This window comes from Phalangium opilio, unplaced genomic scaffold (genome assembly GCF_054372755.1).
Source record: "Phalangium opilio isolate 3A_F unplaced genomic scaffold, DU_Popi_V2 ptg000104l_1, whole genome shotgun sequence".
Taxonomy (NCBI): Eukaryota; Metazoa; Arthropoda; class Arachnida; order Opiliones; family Phalangiidae; genus Phalangium; species Phalangium opilio.
In genome coordinates this window covers 2016649-2038800 of record NW_028324206.1, presented here as the reverse complement: position 1 = coordinate 2038800, position 22152 = coordinate 2016649, and the positions used below count along the sequence as shown (strand labels likewise).

The window sequence follows — 22152 nt, the reverse complement described above, 5'->3', positions numbered from 1 at the left end:
ACTTCATCTATTCTCGTGGTGACTTATTCTGGAAACATGAAATCCGAGTATTTGTTGGGGAAGGAGAAATACATTGATAGCATTCGAGATTTGGTTAACTGTAACATCACACCGATTGCTAGACTACATTCGCCGATAATGCAGAATATATTTGTAAGAATTGGAGGTGTGCGGTCTAAAACTTTGCGCGTAACCGTTCTTGAAGTAGATCGGATACCTGCTTCGATACCCGAGATTGACTTTGCAAATTACCTGAAAGTACCCAAGCAGGAATGTCTTTCCTCCATCTAACTGGTTGTAGGGCTATTCACCGAGGACAAACAGGGCTGGGGGTGGGACCATCCTCCGATGAAGTCACGGAGAGGCATTACACTGGACGTGTTGTATGTGAATACTTCGAACTAGTTTGATAACTTTGTTGAATATTTTAAAAAAGTTAGATAATTTCAATATATATTTCGAAAATTTTCTCTATTCAACAGATGTAATTTACTTTAATACGTTTCTTGTAACCCTAGCCGATCACCGCTTGCATCTTAACCCTAATGAAGTAGAAGCCAATATTGCTTTCTGTGAACTACAAACGCGGTCCAGATATTGCAAACACATTTGCTCCAATTTGCCAATTGCAAACACGGTGACACACAGACAAACACATTGGTGTTTGGCGGACGACCTTGAAATTCACGAAATGTCTCAGTGTGTCACTGGGTTTAGAGCCTGAGACCAAAAATATTGAAGTTCTACCCCATCAGATTCCATCAAAAGCGTGGCCGTCAAAAAATGATGCGGGGGGGGGCTTAGTCTGCCGGTCCTTTTTTGAAATTGGCTTTTACATAAAATCCCTATGTTGCTGGGGGAGGAAAGCGTGGCCGAAGGGTTTTCATCCCTCCCGCGAAAAGAATATTTTGCAGGGGGGGGGAGAAGAGATGAAAGGTGTTCTTACCCTTCCGCCGAAGGAGTTCATAAAAAGCTCCTTTTGACAAAAATTCAATTCCCAATTTTTTAGCCTTTTTGAAACTATTATCATGGATAAAGAATCCGCGTGACGAAATTCTTTTCACTCTACAGGATAGGCAACTCCCTATCTCTGATGGCAGCTTATTCTGTATATACTCTGTTACAACATCGGTTCACAGAACGCGCAAACTCACGTCTCTATGTGACGTAGCTTTGTACGTGCTGTCAAGACTCACGTCTCTATGTGACGTAGCTTTGTACGTGCTGTCAAGAGACTAAAAACTTCAGGATCTTCAGGATTTAAAATATCCGCCAGTTTTTTTTAGCTCCAGTGCAGGAGCTCTAGACCTTAGTTTCAAATACGTGTGAAATTGCCTACAGCCTATTACACGTATTTGAAACTAAGGCCTAAAGGTCCGTGCACTCGAGCTAAAAAACTCGCGGATATTTTAAATCCTGAAGATCCTCAAGTTTTTGTCTATTGTCAGCACGCATAAACCTAGGTTGCATAGAGACCTAGGTTTGCGCGTGCTGACAACTGATGTTGTAACAGAGTATATACAGAATAAGCTGCCGTCCGAGATAGGGTGTTGCCTATCCTATAGCGTGAAAGCAAATTTCCTCACGCGCATTCTTTATCCATGCTATTACTACCGTGATAGAAGGCCGGAGACCAAGGAGCCTGTATAATAGGCGATTTAAAAAATGACGTTTCACATGGGGCACGAGCAGAAATGCGGGAGAGAAAAATGCCTTCCATCTCCGCTTTCCTCCCACATTACATCGTTTGTATAGGGAACTTTTTAAAAAGGCCTATTATATATCCTCCTTGCTGAAAGCTCTCTCTCCCAATAAACGTGTTTTTCCCTTACCAACCTCCCTCCTTCCCAAAGACCCTTCGCTCGCCCGCGAAATTTAAACTATCATTCTTTCGTCTCTCTCCTCTCCGGGCGAGACGCCCCCTCTCCCTCTTCCCCCTCTCACTATACAGGGTGTTTCTGCAAAGTCTGGCACAAATTAACAGGCATGTTCCTTGGGTCAAAAGGAGTCCGAAAGGTCCTATGACGTTTTGGGGTAAAGCGCTCCTTTGCGACGTTATGGGCTCTCAAAAGTAGTCCGAAAAACAAGGAGATCTTGCAGAATTATAGCACTAGTATTGTGGTTTTGACCCAATTGTTTTCGATAATTGAGCATAAGGAAATGATCGAAATAAGTTCAAACCTAGTGGAAGACCGTAAACGTGTTAAACGGCCAAAAGCGTTAATCCCTTTGTTTTTATTAATTATTGTACTTAAAGGTAGGGAAAGTAGCTCAGATATCGGTTACTTGTTTGTTCAGATGTACAGGTAACTGACCAGTCTTTTATTCTTTATTTCAATTAGACACATTACTTTTACAATAATTCGAATGAACCCCTCAAATTTTACAATAATTCGAATGAACCCCTCAAATTTTATAATATTTCGAATGAACCCCCTATATTTTACAATACATCGAATAATTTACAATAATTTGAATCGAACCCATTACATTTACAATAATTCGAATCGAACTCCATTACTTTTACAATAATTCGAATCGAACCCCATTACTTTTACAATAATTCGAATCGAACTCCATTACTTTTACAATAATTCGAATCGAACCCCATTACTTTTACAATAATTCGAATGAAACCCAATTACATTGTTCTACAAAAATTGTTCAAAATGGGCACCATCAACGTTTAAGCAAACTTGCGCGCGTCGTTTGAAAGATTCACGAACACGTTCGAAGATTCCTGGCGTGTTACGGATGCTATCACATCCATCAATTATCCTTTGTCGTAAGTCTTCGACATCGCGAACTTCACTTCGGTATACCAAGTCCTTGAGATGGCCCCAAAGAAAAAAATCGCATGGGTTGAGATCGGGAGATCTTGCTGGCCACGCAACAGTTCCGCCTCGACCTATCCACCTCCGGGAAACGCGACATCAAGATATGCTCTAACTTGAAGACTAAAATGGGGCGGTGCGCCATCTTGCATGAACCACATTGCTTGTCGCAGTCGTAACGGTACGTCTTCTAAAAGCTCCGGTAAATTGTCACGCAGAAAGGTCAAGTACGCCTCCCCATTTAGCCTCGGTTTCAAAAAGTAAGGCCCAATTAAATGATCTCCTACAATTCCGCACCAGACGTTCAAACTAAACTGAACTTGATGTTTCATGACAGTGGTCGCGTGCGGGTTTTGTTGCTTCCACTCGTGATAGTTATGTAAATTAAGTATCCCGTCACGCGAGAAATTGGCCTCGTTGGAAACTAGCAAGGTACGCGGAAATTCTAAGTCATTTACCCGTGCCACAAACCCCTGGCAGAAATCGACCCTTCTCGGATAATCAGCTTCATTTAAAGCTTGTACCTTTTGCAAATGGTATGGGTGGAACTGATGTCCTCGAAGGATTTTCCAGACGAGTACATGGTTAACGCACAATTGCCGCCCGACGTTTCTGGTACTGGTTGTTGGATCATCTTCGAAAATTGTCAAAACGGTGTCCTCTACATTCTCGGGAACAATCGCCGCACGAGGTTCAGGTCCCGACGGCTGAAGTTTCCTGGTTTCTCTCAAGCGTCTGTCGGCTGCCGTAAATGTTTGTCGATTGGGAACTTGTCGTTTAGGAAAAGGCTCCTGGTACAAGCGCCGACCCCCTCCAGCTCCCTTGGGGTTGTCGCCCCTTGTCGTTGGAGCAGAGCAAAAGGCCTTGTCGTGGCGGAGGGGGCCCGAGTTCGGTGTGCCGGTTAGGATGGTTCCTTGGGTTCGCCCTTGGTTCGGACCTTTCCCTGCCCCGTTCTGCGAACGTTTTGCTCGGCCGCTTCGCCCCCGCCCGGGTGTTGCAGTGGTTCATCCCCAGCTCTTAGCAACCCTCTGGGGGCCGCGGATACATTCTTGGACCGTATGGCACTGCTGGGCTCGAAGGGAAATCCCCCGTCCCCTCGAGCCTTCTGCTGCCTTAGTCCTGCCCTGTCACCGACCTCCTCCTGGCTGGGCTCGCCGCCGACGGTGTAGCGCTCCCGTCACCTGCTTAAGGGGCGATTGTCGCGTCCGCTGGCTGTAGCCCGCGTGCCTTGACGGTGGTTTCGCAGGTTCCATTTGGGTACAATGATGATAGACGTTTGGGTGGACGCTGATAAGGCCCCCCAGCTAGTGCGCAGCGCCTAATCAAATGTTATCTGATGGTACAAGCGCCGAGCTTCCACCGCATTTCCCTGAGCCAGTCCATACATAAGATGGATATCTGAATACTTTGCATTCGTGAATTAGACCATGATTAGTTCCAGATAAGCTTCCAAATGTGCACGCACGCCATAAAGCACGTTAAGGTACACACATTTAAGCCGTTTGTAAAAAACCTACAACTTCTGACGTTGAAAACTACCCTAATGTTTAGACCAACACAGCATAATTTGTTTTTAACGGAGTTGGATAGGTCGAGGCGGAACTGTTGCGTGGCCACCAAGATCTCTCGGTCTCAACCCATGCGATTTTTTTCTTTGGGGCCAAGGACTTGGTATACCGAAGTGAAGTTCGCGATGTCCAATATTTACGACAAAGGATAATTGATGGATGTGATAGCATCCTTAACACGCCAGGAATCTTCGAACGTGTTCGTGAATCTTTCAAACGACGCGCACAATTTTGCTTAAACGTTGCTGGTGCCCATTTTGAACAATTTTTGTAGAACAATGTAATTGGGTTTCATTCGAATTATTGTAAAAGTAATGGGGTTCGATTCGAATTATTGTAAAAGTAATGGAGTTCGATTCGAAATATTGTAAAAGTAATGGGGTTCGATTCGAATTATTGTAAAGGTCATGAGTTCGACTCAAATTATTGTAAAATTAATGGAATCGATTCGATTTATTTAAAATTTAAGGGGTTCATTCGAATTTTTGTAAAATTTAAGGGGTTCATTCGAATTTTTGTAAAATTTAAGGGGTTCATTCGAATTTTTGTAAAATTTAAGGGGTTCATTCGAATTAATGTAAACATAATGTGTCTAATTGAAATAAAGAATAAAAGACTGGTCAGTTACCAGTACATCTGAACAAACATGTAACCGATATCTGAGCTACTTTCCTTACCTTAAATTACAATCATTAAATAAAACAAAGGGATTAACGCTTTTGGGCGTTTAACACGTTCACGGTCTTCCACTAAGTTTGAACTTATTTCGATCATTGCCTTTTGCTCAATAATCGAAAACAATTGGGTCAAAACCACAATACTAGTGCTATAATTCTGCAAGATCTCCTTGTTTTTCGGCCTACTTTAAAGAGCCCATAACGTCGCAACGGAGCGCTTTACCCCAAAGCGTCATAGGACCTTTTGGACTCCTTTTGACCCAAGGAACATCCCTGTTAATTTGTGCCAGACTTTCCAGAAACACCCTGTAAGTAGTATGTTACCCCACTTTTGACTATGCAAATGAGGTAAAAATTATCAATATTTGCATAATTCAGAAATCCCACTTTTAACTATGCAAATTTGCCAAAAATGATCAAAATTTGCATAATTCAGAAATCCATACCTTAAACCATGCAAATGAACCGTATCACACCTGTCAATCAAAATAGTTAATAAAAGCAATTAGTACATTGATGAATAAGTCATTAGCAATAAATAACTCGACAAGTAAACATGGCAATGTTAGCACCCGCTTACGATTCCTTTTACATTACTTTACTTAGTAATGCCTCGATGCAATTATATCCTGAAAATACTAAAACAAGTTATAGGACGGAACTACCTACAACGTATAACTTATCGGAGGGAAATTGGGAGGTTGGATTGTCGGAAATAAATATGCCTTCAAAGTGGGATAACATAACTGATTGTTTTGATGAATTTGTCGTAAGATCGGTGGATCTTGATTATGAGTACGAAATTGGGGAAGGGGGTTGTGGTAAATTGGGAAATATAGTGAGGGGACCGAACGACGAACCTACAAGTATTTACCAAAAATTATTCGAAACGTTTAAACAGTCAATAACAACAAAAGCTAGGGATGATATAAATTTTGAACTAATGATGAAAGAGGGAATGACATTTATGCAAATTAAAATTAACGGAGACAAACAAACGGCTATTAAGTTTCCTAAAGAATATGGAAAAGTACTTGGAATAGCGGAATTAGATTGGGATCGATGGATTGTTCGGGAAACATATATAGCTAGTAATCCTTTAGACACTGCACGAGATCAATTAGATACCAGAAATTTGGGTAAATTCCAAGTCAAACAATTTGTTCCAAGGGACCGAAATAGACCCGTTGACGTAAATAAAGATGTTAATAAAGCATCAATCGAAACGAAAGCTTATACGATACCTCACGGTACGTATGAAAGTATAGATACCGTACTCGAAGCAATGAAAATGGTTTTACCCGATTCGAAACGAAAATATTTCGATTTTGTGTATAATAAAACAGGAACAGTAACAATCAAATGTGGGGTTGGAATTGTTAAAGAGAATACCCCATGGCATAAAATTACCGTAAATGAGGCAAAATATATGGATTATTTTTCAATTACATTTCCAAAAGATAGTCCCGGATTAGGTTACATGTTGGGATTTGATAAGAGTCAAGTAGACACTCCGTTGAGGAACAATACGGAAAGTAAACATCTCGGAGATATAAATAGAGGTGTACAAACTTTATTCATTTATACGAGTCTCATATACCCCCAGGTAATAGGTGACTCTTGGGGTGAGCTTTTACGTAAAATTCCAAGACCTGAAAACAGTCGAGATAATAAACCTCACGTGTTAACATTCAATCCAATTAATTATTATCCAGTACGTACACCCAATACTGAAAACGGATTAGGTGTTAGAAATTGCGGTGGTTGAACGGGTTGTTGAACTTGGAAAACTGGTGGAATATTTGCAACGTTGACGTTAGGAGGTTCTATCAGGCTCTTCATAGTCAAATACTTTTGTAAAGTTAATAAATAATGTCGAAGTTTATCCTCCGAAGAGGTGTTTTGTTTTAAAATCCGACTCATTTCACGATCCAACTCTGTCGCTTCTTTTTCAGCTCCCGATAAAACAGCGGATTCGGGTAGTAATACCATTCGTTTCATCTCGCTAATGAAGTGATGGTAGATATCAAGGTCGGTACCAAAGCAGCTATTAACCCGGGTAAAAATCCTCCCGCCTGTTTTATAAGAAGTTTCCGTTTGTTTTTAGCCAGACCTCTTTTATTAGCGATTTTTCTTATATATACTCGATGTTTTTTAATATAAATTCTATCCTTTTCGGGTAATGGAATATTTCCCTTTAACAAATTATAAAACGTGTTGTGAACGGCTTTGATTTGACTTTGCTTGGCTTTTTTCAGTACCTTGGTTAATTTTCCTCCGCCACTTTGACTGGCGCGTACCAATCCACGAAAAAATGGTAAATGTCTATGTAGCGGATGACGTCCTCTCTTTCGAATTTTTCGTTTAAAATTTCTTTTTAATACTTTTTTTAACAAACTCGATTTACGCTTTCTCTTAACCATTCCAACTCCTCGAACGTTCCAACGCGAAATAAAAGACATACGGAAACGATAAATAGTTTTATATACAAAATTTTATTTGTCATCGCATACAATAATCATATTTCCTTCATGCGGAAAAATATTTGTTCTTAAACGCAAATCATCGTGAATGTTTTGTTTTAAATCGATACACAAGTAAGAATAGGGAGTACCCTTGGTAACAAAATCATACGCTCTAGTTACGAGGTTTTTATTATTCGGAAATATTTGTCTGCTCAAGTAAGTTATTTGAGACCCGTCTCGCGGATTTTTAAAAACAATTATGTACGAAGAGTTAAGACTAATGGTTCGACTCTCTTTACCTTGACCAAAAAGATTTTGAGTTAAAAGAGCGACGGATAAATTTTTATGATGAGAGCCGACGCAAAATATATTAGCGATATGGGAACTATTATAACAAGAGAATGCCAGATCATCTATTATTAGAAAATTATTAATATTTTCATCCCAAAATGAAGAATCATCTGGGGGAGTCCTTCCAAAAATTCAATGTTTTTAATTTCTTTTTTCGCAATGTCAAATTTCGGTTGATATTCTTTATAACAGTACACTATCCTGTCCGGAGGTGGTTCGATCAAACAATGGGCGTGTTTCAAAAGGTTAAATATCCACGTCGTTTTACCAGCCATAGTACTACCGGCCAGTAAAATTTGCATGGGGGCTTGGAATTTTATTCTACAAGCGCACGAATCAAACATTTCTCAAAAAGTTTATTAAAATCGTCAATCCGTTTTTGAAAATGGAGTTGGTTTATTTCTCTCCAATTAACGCGATCTTCGTACGGAATAATAAAAACCACGGGGATATCGTCGAAAGTCACTTTTTTTCTTTTAGAGTTGAAATTCCGTGTTGAAAGCATCTATCGACGATTCGAGAATTAAATCGACGAAACTCGGCGTAAACGTTTTGATGGATTCGACAAAATATTCCACGATTTCTTCCTTTAATCGTGTCTTTTCCCCTTCTTCATCAGCCAGACTCACGTTAGTAATATCGAGTCCGAGAATATAATTACAAAATGGAGCTTGTTTTTGATGCACTTCGTAAGGATTAGTCTCATTCGATCCTCCCCAATCGAATAAGTTATGACAGCTGAAACACATGGTTTTTAAACCGTCGTTCAAGTAAAAGAGACCCGACGCTGCTAGTTCCGCGGGGATAACTTCCAACTCCGACGAATTGGAAGTCCAATGACCATTGAATGATTTTAAACGAAGACTTTCACGATGCATCTTGCTTTAACGAGTATCCAAACGGATATGTTAAAAAATTGTTCGCGATTATTCTCTTATTAAAAGTCACGCCGAAACTTTTTTTCAGATTTCCTAAAAGTAGTTTCGCGCGAGCTTTGTCACGCACAACGTTAAATGGGATTTCCAAAGTGTAACTAGTTCCCGGAGTGTCTAAAGCCGATTTGATCGAATCAAAGATAATTATCTGTTCGTTTTTCCTGTTTAACGAAATTCCTTTCATTTTCGTAACGCAATGCCCGGTATTTGTTTTGTAACTGTACGATTTCGGACCCGAAGTAACGAATTCCGATATATATCCATTCGGAACTTCGTCGGTCCAATCACCCATAAATTGTCCGACGGGTGGAAGAAATTCGTCACTTTCTTTGTGAATAAATATAATACTATCCGTATCGCAGTACAAAACCCTTTCTTATAATTTATTCAGAGTTCGAAATAATTCGATCCGACCGTACGAACTAACGAAACTCCCCAACTCTGCCGATCCTTTGTAATATGTCGGGCAAAAATCTTTTTTGAATTTGTAGGTCATTAAACAAACGTCATCGTCGTTAATTGGCCGCATATCCGTTAATTCCAATGTCGGATCCATTATAATTTTAATGAAATCTTGATAATCCTTGACGAAAACCGATTTTGGTTTATCGTTGTTTAAACAATGTCGACCCCATAACCAGTTTAAAGCTAATTTCGCCAACGCGCGTAGAGCTGAATTGTTTGTTACATCTTCGGGTCTAATCTCGATATCTTCTCGTTCTTTAATTAGTCTTAAATATTCCGTTTTTTCCTCGTCGGTGGTAACGTTGCGAGGCCAGCCAGAGTTTTGGATTTTTAGTTTCAAAAATGTATTAATGTAACTGCCGAAAAAACCAGGATCTTTATCCTTGATATAGGTGTACCTTTCGGGGTAAAGGTGAACCTCGTAGATTTCTAATATAACGTAACCGGTTTCGACCGCCATGTATATTTCTGGGGTGGGCCAAATCCCTTCGAAAGCTCGTTCGGAGTCGTTATGGGCGCAGGCGGTTTGTATATCGTTTTCCACGCAAGTACGACACAAAGCGAAAAATAGTTTTTTTCTGGTTCGAATTGGTAATGCCGGTATGTAAGCGTCTTTCGGAGCTAATATTTTACAAGACATTACCCCAAAGTAATGATTCAAATCGAATGAAAAATCTCTCGTAATAATCTCCGGGTGATTTTTAGGATAGTCTCTGTTTTTACATACAAAGGGGTACAAACTACAAACATCGTAATATAGAATTTTTTCGTTTGGTTTTGTTTTATGATACAGCCTGAAAAATTCAGTACGACCACCGTATAATGCCGATCTTGGTCCTATCGGATCTCGAAAGTGTAACGAATCGCAAAACTTTCTTACCTCGATTCTGTTTTTCAACATTTCGTCAAACTCGCAACTCCATATTCTAACATATTCAGCGTTCGGTGCATTACACATGATATCATCATCTCGATCCAGAGTTCTCTCGTATAAATTTTTAAACGTATCTTGCAATAACGGATTCCATTCGCCTCCTTTCGTATGTTTCGGACATCCGTGAATAAAATCTCCGTCAAATTGAAATATTATTTCGGGTTGAGAAGAATAACCATCTACCGGGTATTGTCCAATCTTTTTTTCGCCTTCCAACGAGAGAACCGATTGAATTTTTATTCCGCGTTCTTTTTCTTCCCACGCCAACCATTTTAAAGCAGATTTGCTTTGATTGTAGTTATTCCTGTAGCCGTTACACGGTACTACTGCGAGCGTAAATTCTTCCAAGTATTTATGAAGGAAAATATTCGTGCAGGCCCCCGCTATGGTTAAAGCGTTCATATTTAAAACATCGAAACCAGTTTCCTTCTCGAACAATTGTCTAAATTTATCCATACCCTGTTGTAAAACCTTAACATCCATGATAGTATAAAATTCCAGTTCTTCGCGTAAATTATAGACCGATTGTCTCGATTTCGTCGCGTACCATTCGAGAAAATCTTTATAATCTTTTTCTTTCATATGTTCCGGTTGAAAATACTCTTTCGGCGGTAGTGGACCGACATAATCCAAAGTTTCTTCGGTGTGGAATATGTAAGGGAAAAATTCTTTTCTATTTTCACCGAAAGAAAACGTCGCGGGGAACGATCTTAATGGTTGCAAGACGAAATTGAAAGAGTCAATAAATTTCATTTTTTGATTTTTCAAAAAAATTGCCAACATTTTGCTTCCGTCAAAAACAATATCCGGTATGATGTTCAATTTTAATAACCCACGAAGAATAAAGAACGAATCGAAACCTTTACTGTTATGGGCTAACAACGTAATATTTTCAAAAACCGGTTTAGTTGATTTAAGCCGTTTTGTCGCGTGTTGGATAACCATTTCTTTCGTCCCGAATAAATAATTAAGAAATTTATCGACGCAGTCGAACCCCCGAAATATCTCGTACTCGTAATTGTTCCCTTCATTTTCTTGCATAGCACTAACGAGTAAGACAGGGACGTGTTCGTTATTTTTAACGATTGATTCGGTATCGAAATAACAATATCTGGTTTTTTCATACGTTCTCGAAAGAGGCATAACGTAACAACGGTTCCTCTCGTGTACGCGTAAACAGTTTTTACATGGTTTCGAGCAAGAGTGTTTTTCTTTCAGTTCTAGTCCGCATTTTAAACACCTTTTAAAGTTATCGCACGTTCCGTTAGATATATGAAAATTCAAACATTCTTCTCCTTTAAAATAACGATGGCATTTTCGACATTTAACAGGTTTAATTAGTTTATCTTCGTGGAATACATTTAAAGTTCTACATCTACTACATTTAACTCGATTTTCGCAAAAGTGATTATTCTTTTAATTATATCCGTGAAATACTTTTAAACATTTAGAACAATACGATTTACCGCCAAACATTGTATGCAATTCCTTAATTACATGCACGTGATCATTAACTAACAATAAAAAAATTTGTTTTTCCTTGAAAGGTCCGACAAAATATTTTTCTAAATTATCAGCTCTGAATATAATAATTTGATATTCGTTTAAGTAAGTTTGAAAATTTTGAATATCTAATAAATTAACGGTATCCGGAGAAATATTAGCGTTTTTATATAATTGCTCCGCTTTTTCTTTTTGGAGGGGGTGATTACAATTTTTTATCTTTCTAAAATAAAAAAGTGACTCGTTCGTTGTTTGATACTTTTCATTCGTATTCTTTTCGAATCTCTTATCAGCCAAATAAATTCCTATCACCAAAGCTCTTCCAAAACATAAGTTATCGGTATTGTCAATGTAAATATAATTTGAACTCGTTTTTATAAACGTATCCAAAATTACTATATTTCTATTTTTTAACGATTTTGATCGACGTCCAACGGGTACGTCGCAATGTAAAAAAATAACGTCAAAAACTAAAGAGCTTTGTAAATGGAAATTTCGATTTGATTGGGCAACTTGACTTATAGCTCCTATTACTCTTTCAGCCGTTAATTCATTAATATTCATAAACCTTAAATTTATCGGACTATCCAACTCATCCGAACGAATACAAAATCTAACTCTATTATATCCTTGATGATTGCGTAATAATTCAAAGAGTATGGAATTAATTATACTAACAAACGTTTCGTTTACTTCGGTTAATTTAATACGTTCTAAATTTTTAAATTTAATTTTACATTCTACTTGATTACATTTGTATTTTCGAGATTTTTTATCTAATATTTTTTCGCAAGTATAAAATTGTTTAGGATTAGCATTAACACTTAAATTTAGCGGTTCTTCATTTTCGGAATCGCTCGAACTACTCATCTTAAAATGAGTAAGTTTATCAAATTGTTTAGAGTTTTATATATTTTTTTTCGTTTTTCTTCTTTTTCTTTTAAATCGATTTCGACTCTGTATTGTAACATGCACGCGTAAGGTGATAGTTTACAAACTCTGCTGCGATCATTTTCCGGTCCCGAGTATTTCCTTTCCATTTCCTCGAAAAAATTACGTCCAATGATAGGGACGTTTCCACAACTCTTTCCTTCCGCAAGGAGAAAACTGCATAACGGTTGTTCGCGGCTATGAACACCCAATGGATGATTGTCGGCTCTCCATCCAGTCAAGGCGATAAGGCACGAAAAACAACGAACGGTTTTAGGACTAATGCAATAAAAACCGCTGGCTGCCATGTCATCCACGCTAATACCTTCGACAGACCATATCTTGAACGTTGATAATCTGTTAACTTCGAGTCTCATATCCATCCCATCAACCAGGTAAATATTGTCTTCTTTTTTTATATTAAATAGTAGTGATAATTGATATATTGGGTATATAGTATATATAGATACGTTAATAGATATACGAGTAATAGATATTGGGATTCCATATTGATTAATTATTCGTTTTTTTAAAAATGAATAATTTTTCGTGATCTTGTCGGGATTATCGATCATATGCTTGGCGATCTTGTTCACGATAGATCGAATTTGTTTACATTCGACGCTATCTTTAGACGCGAGAAATCTTAATCTTCTTCCATCGCATTGCCAAATATCTTTATTATCTCTATCTTTTATATCCTCGTACTTGTATATTTGAATATAGAAATAAAAATCGTCACGCGACGCTGGTAATGAAGTAACGTAACTAGCTAAACCTCGTTTAATATCGTATCGAGGGACAATGCCGGTTTTTTCGATAGTAGTTTCCTCTTTAACGTTTTTAATTTGCTCTAAAATATCTATTTCCTCCTCATCATCAGATATATTAATTTTTCGCTTACCGAGTGAAGATAAAGATGCCATAACGAACGTCGAGTGAAGAACGAATGAAATATCCGAAAATCCCGAGAGTTTATATACACCGTCCCCGCCGCCCCCGGGGGAGGGGGGTGACACACGGCGTCCCCGCGCGCCGGCGCGCGGGGAACGCCTAATTATACGGTTAAAAATATTTTTTTCCCAGCAATAATTACGATAGGAATTCTCGTAGATAATTATAGCCTCTATATATTTTTTGAAAGTAAGAATTCTCGTAGATAATTATACTTAATGATACCTCTTGGTTATAAAAATATATTTTGAATTCTCGTCGTTAATGATACTTAATGATACCTCTTGGTTATAAAATATATTTTGAATTCTCGTCGTTAATTATACTTAATGATACCCTAGGTATATACAATGTAACAAAAATAATTGCTTTTTTATCTGGCTGCGGGTATACTTTTTAATGATGGCTAGATATACGATTTCAAACACCTGGATACCCCTAGGTTATTAAATATATTTTTTAAAAAAGTAATTTACCGAGAATTCTCGTCGTTAATTATACTTAATGATACTTTTAGGTTGTAAAATATATTTTTTGTATTACAATGTATCAAAAATAATTGCTTTTTTTATCTGGCTGCGGGTATACTTTTTAATGATATTAGATATACGATTGGAACACCTGAATTCCCCTAGGTTACAAAATATATTTTTTAAATTACATTGTATCAAAAAATAATTGCTTTTTTATACGATGCACCTGGGTGTAATTACCGAGAAGTATTTTTTGCTTCGATCAAATTGGTCTGGGTGGAGTTTATGTAGAAGGCTAAAGACGCTTCAACTTTCCAATACACGTCCTACACAGATGGAAAGCTTTAATTGGTATTTAATGGTTTATAAAAAACGAAAAAGTGTGGGAATTTAAACAGGGATTTTTCGGGGGAAAGGTGCTCCGATCTTAAAATGGATGATATTTTTGGAAAAAGGTCGAAGGGTCAAAAACTTAAAAATAAAAAAAATTCTCTCTCGTAGTTAATTATACTTTCAAAAATCACGTGTGAATCCTCCCAAGGTTTTTATTTTCTCGTAATTATCAGGTATAAGACTTTTCTATCGCTTAAGGGTAATATTATGGAATTTTTAAGTGGAGATATTTTGGTATAAAAAGACCCCGAGTTTTTGTTAGGAAAGTCAATCGAAAGTACATGTTTGAAACTGCACTGCTCGTTCCTGAAAAAATACCCGTGATGTGTTGTGAGTAATACTTTTTTATAAAAATATGGCTATGTTTCGCGATTTGAACTTACACTTAACAAAAAGCGGTGTAACGGTAACTGTTTGTCCGCGGGGACGAGACGTTGAGCCAACAATTATTGTTGAAAGTGAAAACTTTATTTTAATACCGTATAAAATATGGTACCTCTTGAACAAACGTAAAACTGAATTCGCTGCCTGTATGCTGAAATCGTCAATTAAATTTTATTGTTGTCAGAACATCTATATATCTATTACGAGTTACGGTCTTGTCTTTACGTATGACGAAAGCGTTCCAGTGACAATAAACCCGAAGTATTTACGCTTATTATGCAAGACCCCGTAAACGGGTTTATTACTACACATATTAACTTTATTATTAATCAAAGAATTTTCTTAAAAAATATGTTACTCACCTTTCGAATTCTTTTGGGTGATTTTGAAAAAAAACTATTGGATGTTAAACGCGAGAGTAAAACTACCTTACACGCATTTTGCAGCACGTTAAATTTAACCGATCTGTTAAAATCATTCGAAAATAATTTACGTAATCCTCAAAATATTCAATGTGTTTTAAGCATTCAACAAATGATTTCGTACTGTTTAATTGAATTTTAAAAATCTTTTTAATAACATGTAAAAAAACCAAATTACATGAATAATAATAAAAGGTATATATATTTAGAAAAAAGTTAATATTTTTGTAAAAGAGTCAAGGATAATGAAAGAGAGGATAATGAAGAATGTCCGCCCATTCCGTATTACGATCCTCGGGATGACCGCGACAGGGATAATATTTATGAATAGCGGGGAAGTAAAAACCGACTATTTTTCCATAGCGGGGGCAGGATAGATTCGCGCAATATAAGGCAAATGAATCGCTATTAAAGATAGCCGCCACCTCTCTTCTTTTACAATACCAGCATGGTACGAATCTCGAAGTAGAAGTTTCGAAGATTCTAAATACATAGCTATTTTTACTTAACTATACTTTTTAAAATTAAAATATCACTTACCCTATCTATGCTTCTTCTTTAGGTATATTTGGGGTATTTAGTAATGGTACTTGGGTTCTGTAAAAAACACTCTTAAGAAACTAGAAGCTTAAAAACAACTAGTAAACTTTTAGCTTACAGAAAGTCCATCTACTGTAACTGCGACTGAGGATTATCTTCTGGGAGACCCATGTTTTTTAAAAGACTTTCTCGGATGAAGCGTTAAAAGAAAATGATAAAGTTTTCCCCGAGATATCTACTATTTCAAAAGAATTATTATTGGGCGTTGTCAAGGTTAACTACTTTTTTAAGAAATGTTTGGCACTACGGTTGTTTAAGAGAGGGGATTCTTATAGAGTGTTTTAGCTTAATATAAAAAGATAAGAGACAAGTTTCGTTATAATATATATATTTTTATTGAGAATTAATTTGAGATAATAATTTAGGTAAGCGTCTACGATCAATAAGAAAACAGAAATGAGAATTATTTAAAATATGAACAGGATAATATTTTTGATGATAGGAGAAGCAGATGAGATGTTGGTATAAAGGACAGTCTCGAATAGGACAGAAGTAGAGCTTGTAGACAGTTGTACGTCGTTCCGGAACGCAGACAGTTTCCCTGATAGTGTAGTGGTTTGGAGTACGGCAATAACAATTAGGGCAGCGAGTAGGAATATCGTAGGTAGAACTATAAAAATAGGTTAAAATTAGTTTTTTATATACAATAAGACTCATTTACAACTTACTTTAAGTCAATTTGTAGATCTTTTTCGTATAGGGGAAGACGGTATGCTTTATATTTAGAAAGGAAATAGGTGTCTAGGAAAATGTTAATTGGATAGAAATTAGACTGATCCCAGGTAAGGCAGATGATAGTTCGGAAAAGAGGGCAATTAGGAGTAGCACAAAAGTATAAAATATAGCGGGATTCAATAGTACGAAAAATGACATGAGAATTAAATTCGGTGGAAAAACAACAAGAACACAATGTAGGAAAGGGATATTTTTTAGACTGTAAAAACATGTATTAGTTTATTAATTTTTAGATAATAATTTATTTTGCTTTACTTTAAATCAATTTGCATGCATGGGTATTCTTGAATCATTGCGTTGTAAAGTTCTTCGCTTTCGCTGTTTTAAAAATTTCTTGTTAGGTATCTTACAATTCCTCAAACTTATTTAAAACCTTACGTTTCTTCATCCGAGGATGATTCCGTCGATACAACATCCGGGTCGTCGGCTTCGGCGAACATATCAATACTCGCGATTAATTCGTTTATTTCCTCCTCCACCCCATCTGGGATATCATGCTCCTCGTGGATGATGATTGGTTCTACTTCCAATTCATCATCGATATCCCAGAGTTGGGGTAAAGCGCTCTATAAAATAGATCCGGTATTAAAAAATAATTTTAACTTGCTAGCTAAAATAACTTACAATTCCTCAACCGGTTGAACAGCGTTTGAGTCAAAAGATTTTGCTGGACACATTTTTCTAGTAGTAATCTAGACTTTATCTATGAAGATATTTTCAAACTTAAAGTTTTTTGCGTTATGATGTGAAACTTTGAAATCCGTTCAGTTTATATAAGAAATTTTCAAGGTTGTTAGCTTAAGAAGTCTAGTTAGGAATTTGTAATGAGCGTCGAGGTCATCCCTGGTTTTCTTTGAAAAAATATTTAACTGTTGGTTTTTTATGTATTAACGATTTTAAAGAAGGGTCCATATTAATGAGCGTCCCTATCGAAAAATATTTATCAGTCGTTTTAAGAAGGGTGCATATTATAAATGTATAATTTTAAAAGAGGCCCTCACAACGTGCGTGTTTCTTATAAGATATTATTACTTTTCACAGACTTGAATGAAAAACAATTTTCGGAATTAAATACCACAGGCTAAACTGAGTTACAGAGTGGTCAGGATCTAAACTGTCTTTTTTGTGAAAAAGACGATATTGCTAGTTTCTCATCTATTGGTGGTGAAATTCATTACTGCTCAACGCCCAGAAAAAGAGTGTTCATACTGGGACAGTGAAGAGGAACCAAACTATTATTTGTGTAGCTTCCCAAAAAATGAGAGAAATTTATTCGTACAATTTTAATGAAAAAAATATTATTGAACATGATTGTAAAAATAACGTACCTCGGTTAGGGACGTTATGTCTAATCGAAATTGAAGACAATCGTCAGAAATTTGCGCAAAAGTATAAAATAACACATACCGCGATTAGAAAACTGGTTTGTCAGGAAATTTTAAAAAACAAGCGGGAGAGTTATGTTGTAGAACTATCTTGGGTCACTTTCTGTACAGTTGACTCATTATGTCAAATCGATACGGTTGATTGTGGTCAGCACGTCCCTACATCGAAGTGTAAATTAGGTCGGATTCATAAGTACTATAACAAACAAAACTGGCGTTGTCAACATCGAAAAGAGGCGGCCTACGTTCTGGGATACGTTTGTCACGACAGTGAGGCTGTTCAAGCAGTAATTAACACGGCGATTGTTAAAATCATTTACGAATGCAACTCTACGTTGACGTATAAAAACCCATTTCGTAGGAATTACGCTACATCTAACAGCTTCACCACGAATTTCTTGAAGCTGTTATATATTAGTATTGTAATCGATTCTTTACGGTTCGGCAATTACTCTAAATCATCCTTATCAAATACACTGTCTAGATTTAGGGATACATTTTTTAAGGTTCGATACTCTTTTTGTAAAACCGGTCACTTTCGTGACAATGTATCCATTGATAACGTGTATGAAGTGATTTTTTCAAAGAATGCCACCAATAAATCTTACGAAGATTTTCAAAATGCCAATCCATCTTTCCTAGAACTTGAAGGTGAAGAGTGGGATTGGTAAGGATTTGCAAGATAGTGAACCATCATTTACCTTTTAGTCAAATAAAAATTCAAAAAAACTGGATTCCGGGTTTGGAGAATGCATGCATCACATGGTTTTTGGTTCAAATAACAATATAAATTATCGATTTTCGAGTTACGCGTGTGGCGAAGCTTTTAGTATTAATTCACAAGCTGCGAACGCGATACCTCGGTTAGGTACGTTATGCCTGATCGAAATTGAGGACAATCGTAAAAAGTTTGAAGGAAACAATCGAATATCGAAGTATGCTATTGCTCAACTTGTACACAGTGAAATGTTAAAAAACTTGTGCACCAACAACATTGTTAAAGTATCTCGTAACCGATATGATTATTGGAAAGATGTAGTCTCGATCGATACCAGGGATTGCGGACGTTACATCTTGACTACGGAGTGTAAACTAGGACGTTTACATAAATACAACCCTCATGAACTTGACCAATGTCAACATTCGAGTCAAGCAGCGTACGTTTTAGGGTATGTGTGTCACGATCAAGCGAGTGTTGAATCGGTATTAAATACAGCAATTATAAAACTTTTGTATGAATTTAACACTCGTTTGATCATAAAGGACAAAAATGACAATGATGATTACTACTATTATATTAATGGTGATCCCCGTATTAGTTATACTGTTAATGTGATAAAGTTATTATATATTAACGTAGTTATTGAAGAATTGCATAACTTTAATCATTCGTTAATGGATTTAACTTTCACTTTCGAAAAAATGAAAATAAAATTTAATCTCTTTACAAAATCTAAAAATATTCCAAGAATTTTGAGAGATAAAATCGGTTTAATATATGACCCCACTTTTAAAGTATTTTCAAAAGACGCTATTGATTATGCACGCCTAGAGTTGCAAAAAATAGAACAAAAAATGTTATATTCATTTCCAAGTTTTTGGAATTATTTTCACAGAATTTAACCCAGAAAGAAGTTATTTATAAAGAACGCTGTCAATTATAATTCACGAGATAGTGAACCATCACCTTTAGGGGAAATAAAAATTCACAAAAAATGGAGGAGAACGTTTTTGGTATTGAATCGCGTAAAAATATAAATCATCGATTTTCGAGTTACGTGTGTTGCAAACCTTTTAGTATTAAATCAGAAGGTGCAAACGCGATACCTCGATTAGGTACATTATGTTTGATCGAAATTGAGAACAATCGTAAAAAGTTTGAAGGAAACAATCTAATATCGAAGCGTGTCATTAATCAACTTGTACGTCGTGAAATATTAAAAAACTTGTGCACCAACAACATCGTTAAAATATCTTACTACCGACATGATGTATGGAAAGATTGGACCTCTATCGATACCAGGGATTACGGACGATACATCTTGACTACGGAGTGTAAACTAGGACGTTTACATAAATACAACCCTAATGAATTTGATCAATGTTATCAAGCAGCGTACATTTTAGGGTATGTGTGTCACGATCAAGCGAGTGTTGAATCGGTATTAAATACAGCAATTATAAAACTTTTGTATGAATTCAACACTCGTTTGACTATAAAAAACAGACAATGCAATGACAACCCCCATATTAAATATATTATTACACCTGTTAGTTATACTGTTAATTTGTTTAAGTTATTATATATTAGCGTAGTTATTGAAGAATTGCATAAATATAATCATTCTTTAATGGATTTAACTTTCACTTTTGAAAAATTTAAAAATAAATTTAGTCTCATTACAAGATCTCCATATCTTCCAAGTATTTTGGAAGATAGAAACTTGAGATTAGCGTATGACCCCACTTTTAAAGTATTTTCAAAAGACGCTATTGATTATTATTATCATCAAGACTTGGATAGGATAGAAAGACGCTTTTTAAATTTATTTCCAAATTTTTGGAATATTTATCGCAGAATTTAATCGTGATGTAATCAATACAAATAAACATTGTTTTTTAAAAAATTTATTTCATCCTTTGATTTGTTTTTTACACCATTGACACAATCCTGTTTTAAAAAAATTCTGATCTAAAATCGGTAAGAGTAGAGGATGGAAACCAAGAAGCGCTACTGCTGGGTTCATAGATAACATTCCACAAATAATTCCTACAGGTACAGTTATGGGAAGGATAAGTAATAACCCACCTAAACAGACATTTTCTTTTACAACCTGTAAAGCACGCCGCGTACAACATCTATTATTACAATATTCTTCAGTCTTGGGTTTGCTTGTAGTTGAAACGTATTTCTCCGTTGGTGGTACATCTCTCCCTGACTCGTCGTTAGAACAATGTATGGGTATGTTGCATGTCGAAAACCCTTTAACAATTGGGCATTCCGGGGAATATTTTCGATGCTCCTCATTTACTTTATCATTAGCTTTCCAACTATGTAATGTTATATCGCAATAAAAACATTTAACGGCGTCGCCCTTCTTTAAATAATAAAAACCATGTTTCGCAAACTCTGACGGATTTATATTACTAACGGGGTAATCTTTAAAAGTTTCGAGCCGTAGTTTTTCCCAGTTCATTATAGCTTTACGTTTTGTCCCGAACTAATATAATTTCAACCACTGTTGCGGATATATCTTACAAATTGTACCTACGTCACACTACACGTGACTCGCATTTCATTGACAGGTGTGATTCTGAATTTTGCAAATTTGAATCATTTTCGATTCATTTGCATGTTTAAGGTCGGATTTCTCAATTATGCAAATTTTGATCATTTTCGGTTAATTTGCATGGTTTAAGGTATGGATTTCTGAATTATGCAAATTTGGATCATTTTCGGCTAATTTGCATAGTCAAAAGTGGGATTTCTGAATTATGCAAATTTTGATAATTTTTACCTCATTTGCATAGTCAAAAGTGGGATTTCTGAATTATGCAAATTTTGTTAATTTTTACCTCATTTGCATAGTCAAAAGTGGGATTTCTGAATTATGCAAATTTTGTTAATTTTTACCTCATTTGCATAGTCAAAAGTGGGATTTCTGAATTATGCAAATTTTGTTAATTTTTACCTCATTTGCATAGTCAAAAGTGGGGTAACATACTACTCCTGTATACCAGGCAGGCAGTTCTCTCTCTACGTCGCGCTTTCAATTCGTTTCTCTCCGAGCTTCTCTCCGTATCGTGTTATCGTGTAAGCGTCTGGTAAAATAAAAACAAATCGGGGGGAGGGGTTTATAAATTTCCGAAAAATTATAAAAGATAATGAAATTTGTATTTGGAAGGACGCTTATTTTGTAATTCTCTTAAAAAATATAAAATCTGTAGAACTTTATGAATTCCGAACTACACAGCAGCGGTTCCCAAGGATGGGCCATGCCATTACAAATGATGGGGGAGGGCTGCGACAGGATATAGTTAAAAAAAGGGGGGAACAGCTTTGGTGCACCTAAAAATTTGAATCTTTACCAGGGATTTGTTAGTAAGCATGGTGAATGATGTTAATTTAAAAATTTCGTAGAGT

At 36.4% G+C, this 22152-nt stretch overlaps 2 protein-coding genes across 3 annotated transcripts; both read right to left on the bottom strand.

The window, feature by feature from the left end:
* Nucleotides 1–16191: 16191 nt before the first annotated feature.
* On the bottom strand, nucleotides 16192–16834 carry LOC149630064 (uncharacterized). Its single transcript, XM_089851367.1, has 2 exons — nucleotides 16557–16834; nucleotides 16192–16498 (listed from the first exon to the last, which is right to left on the bottom strand). Exons 1-2 carry the CDS (start codon nucleotides 16832–16834, stop codon nucleotides 16222–16224), a joined length of 555 nt encoding a protein of 184 aa, XP_089707493.1. The 3' UTR covers nucleotides 16192–16221.
* LOC149630063 (uncharacterized) lies at nucleotides 16820–17705 on the bottom strand. Of its 2 annotated transcripts, XM_089851361.1 has the most exons (4): nucleotides 17625–17705; nucleotides 17248–17549; nucleotides 17002–17187; nucleotides 16820–16941 (listed from the first exon to the last, which is right to left on the bottom strand). In XM_089851361.1, the coding sequence occupies exons 2-4, from the start codon at nucleotides 17298–17300 to the stop codon at nucleotides 16875–16877; spliced, it is 306 nt and encodes a 101-aa protein (XP_089707487.1). In that variant the 5' UTR covers nucleotides 17301–17549; nucleotides 17625–17705; the 3' UTR covers nucleotides 16820–16874. The 2 variants fall into 2 exon arrangements, with proteins under 2 accessions (XP_089707487.1, XP_089707486.1); XM_089851360.1 differs by having other exon boundaries at nucleotides 17248–17693.
* Between the last annotated feature and the right edge of the window lie 4447 nt (nucleotides 17706–22152).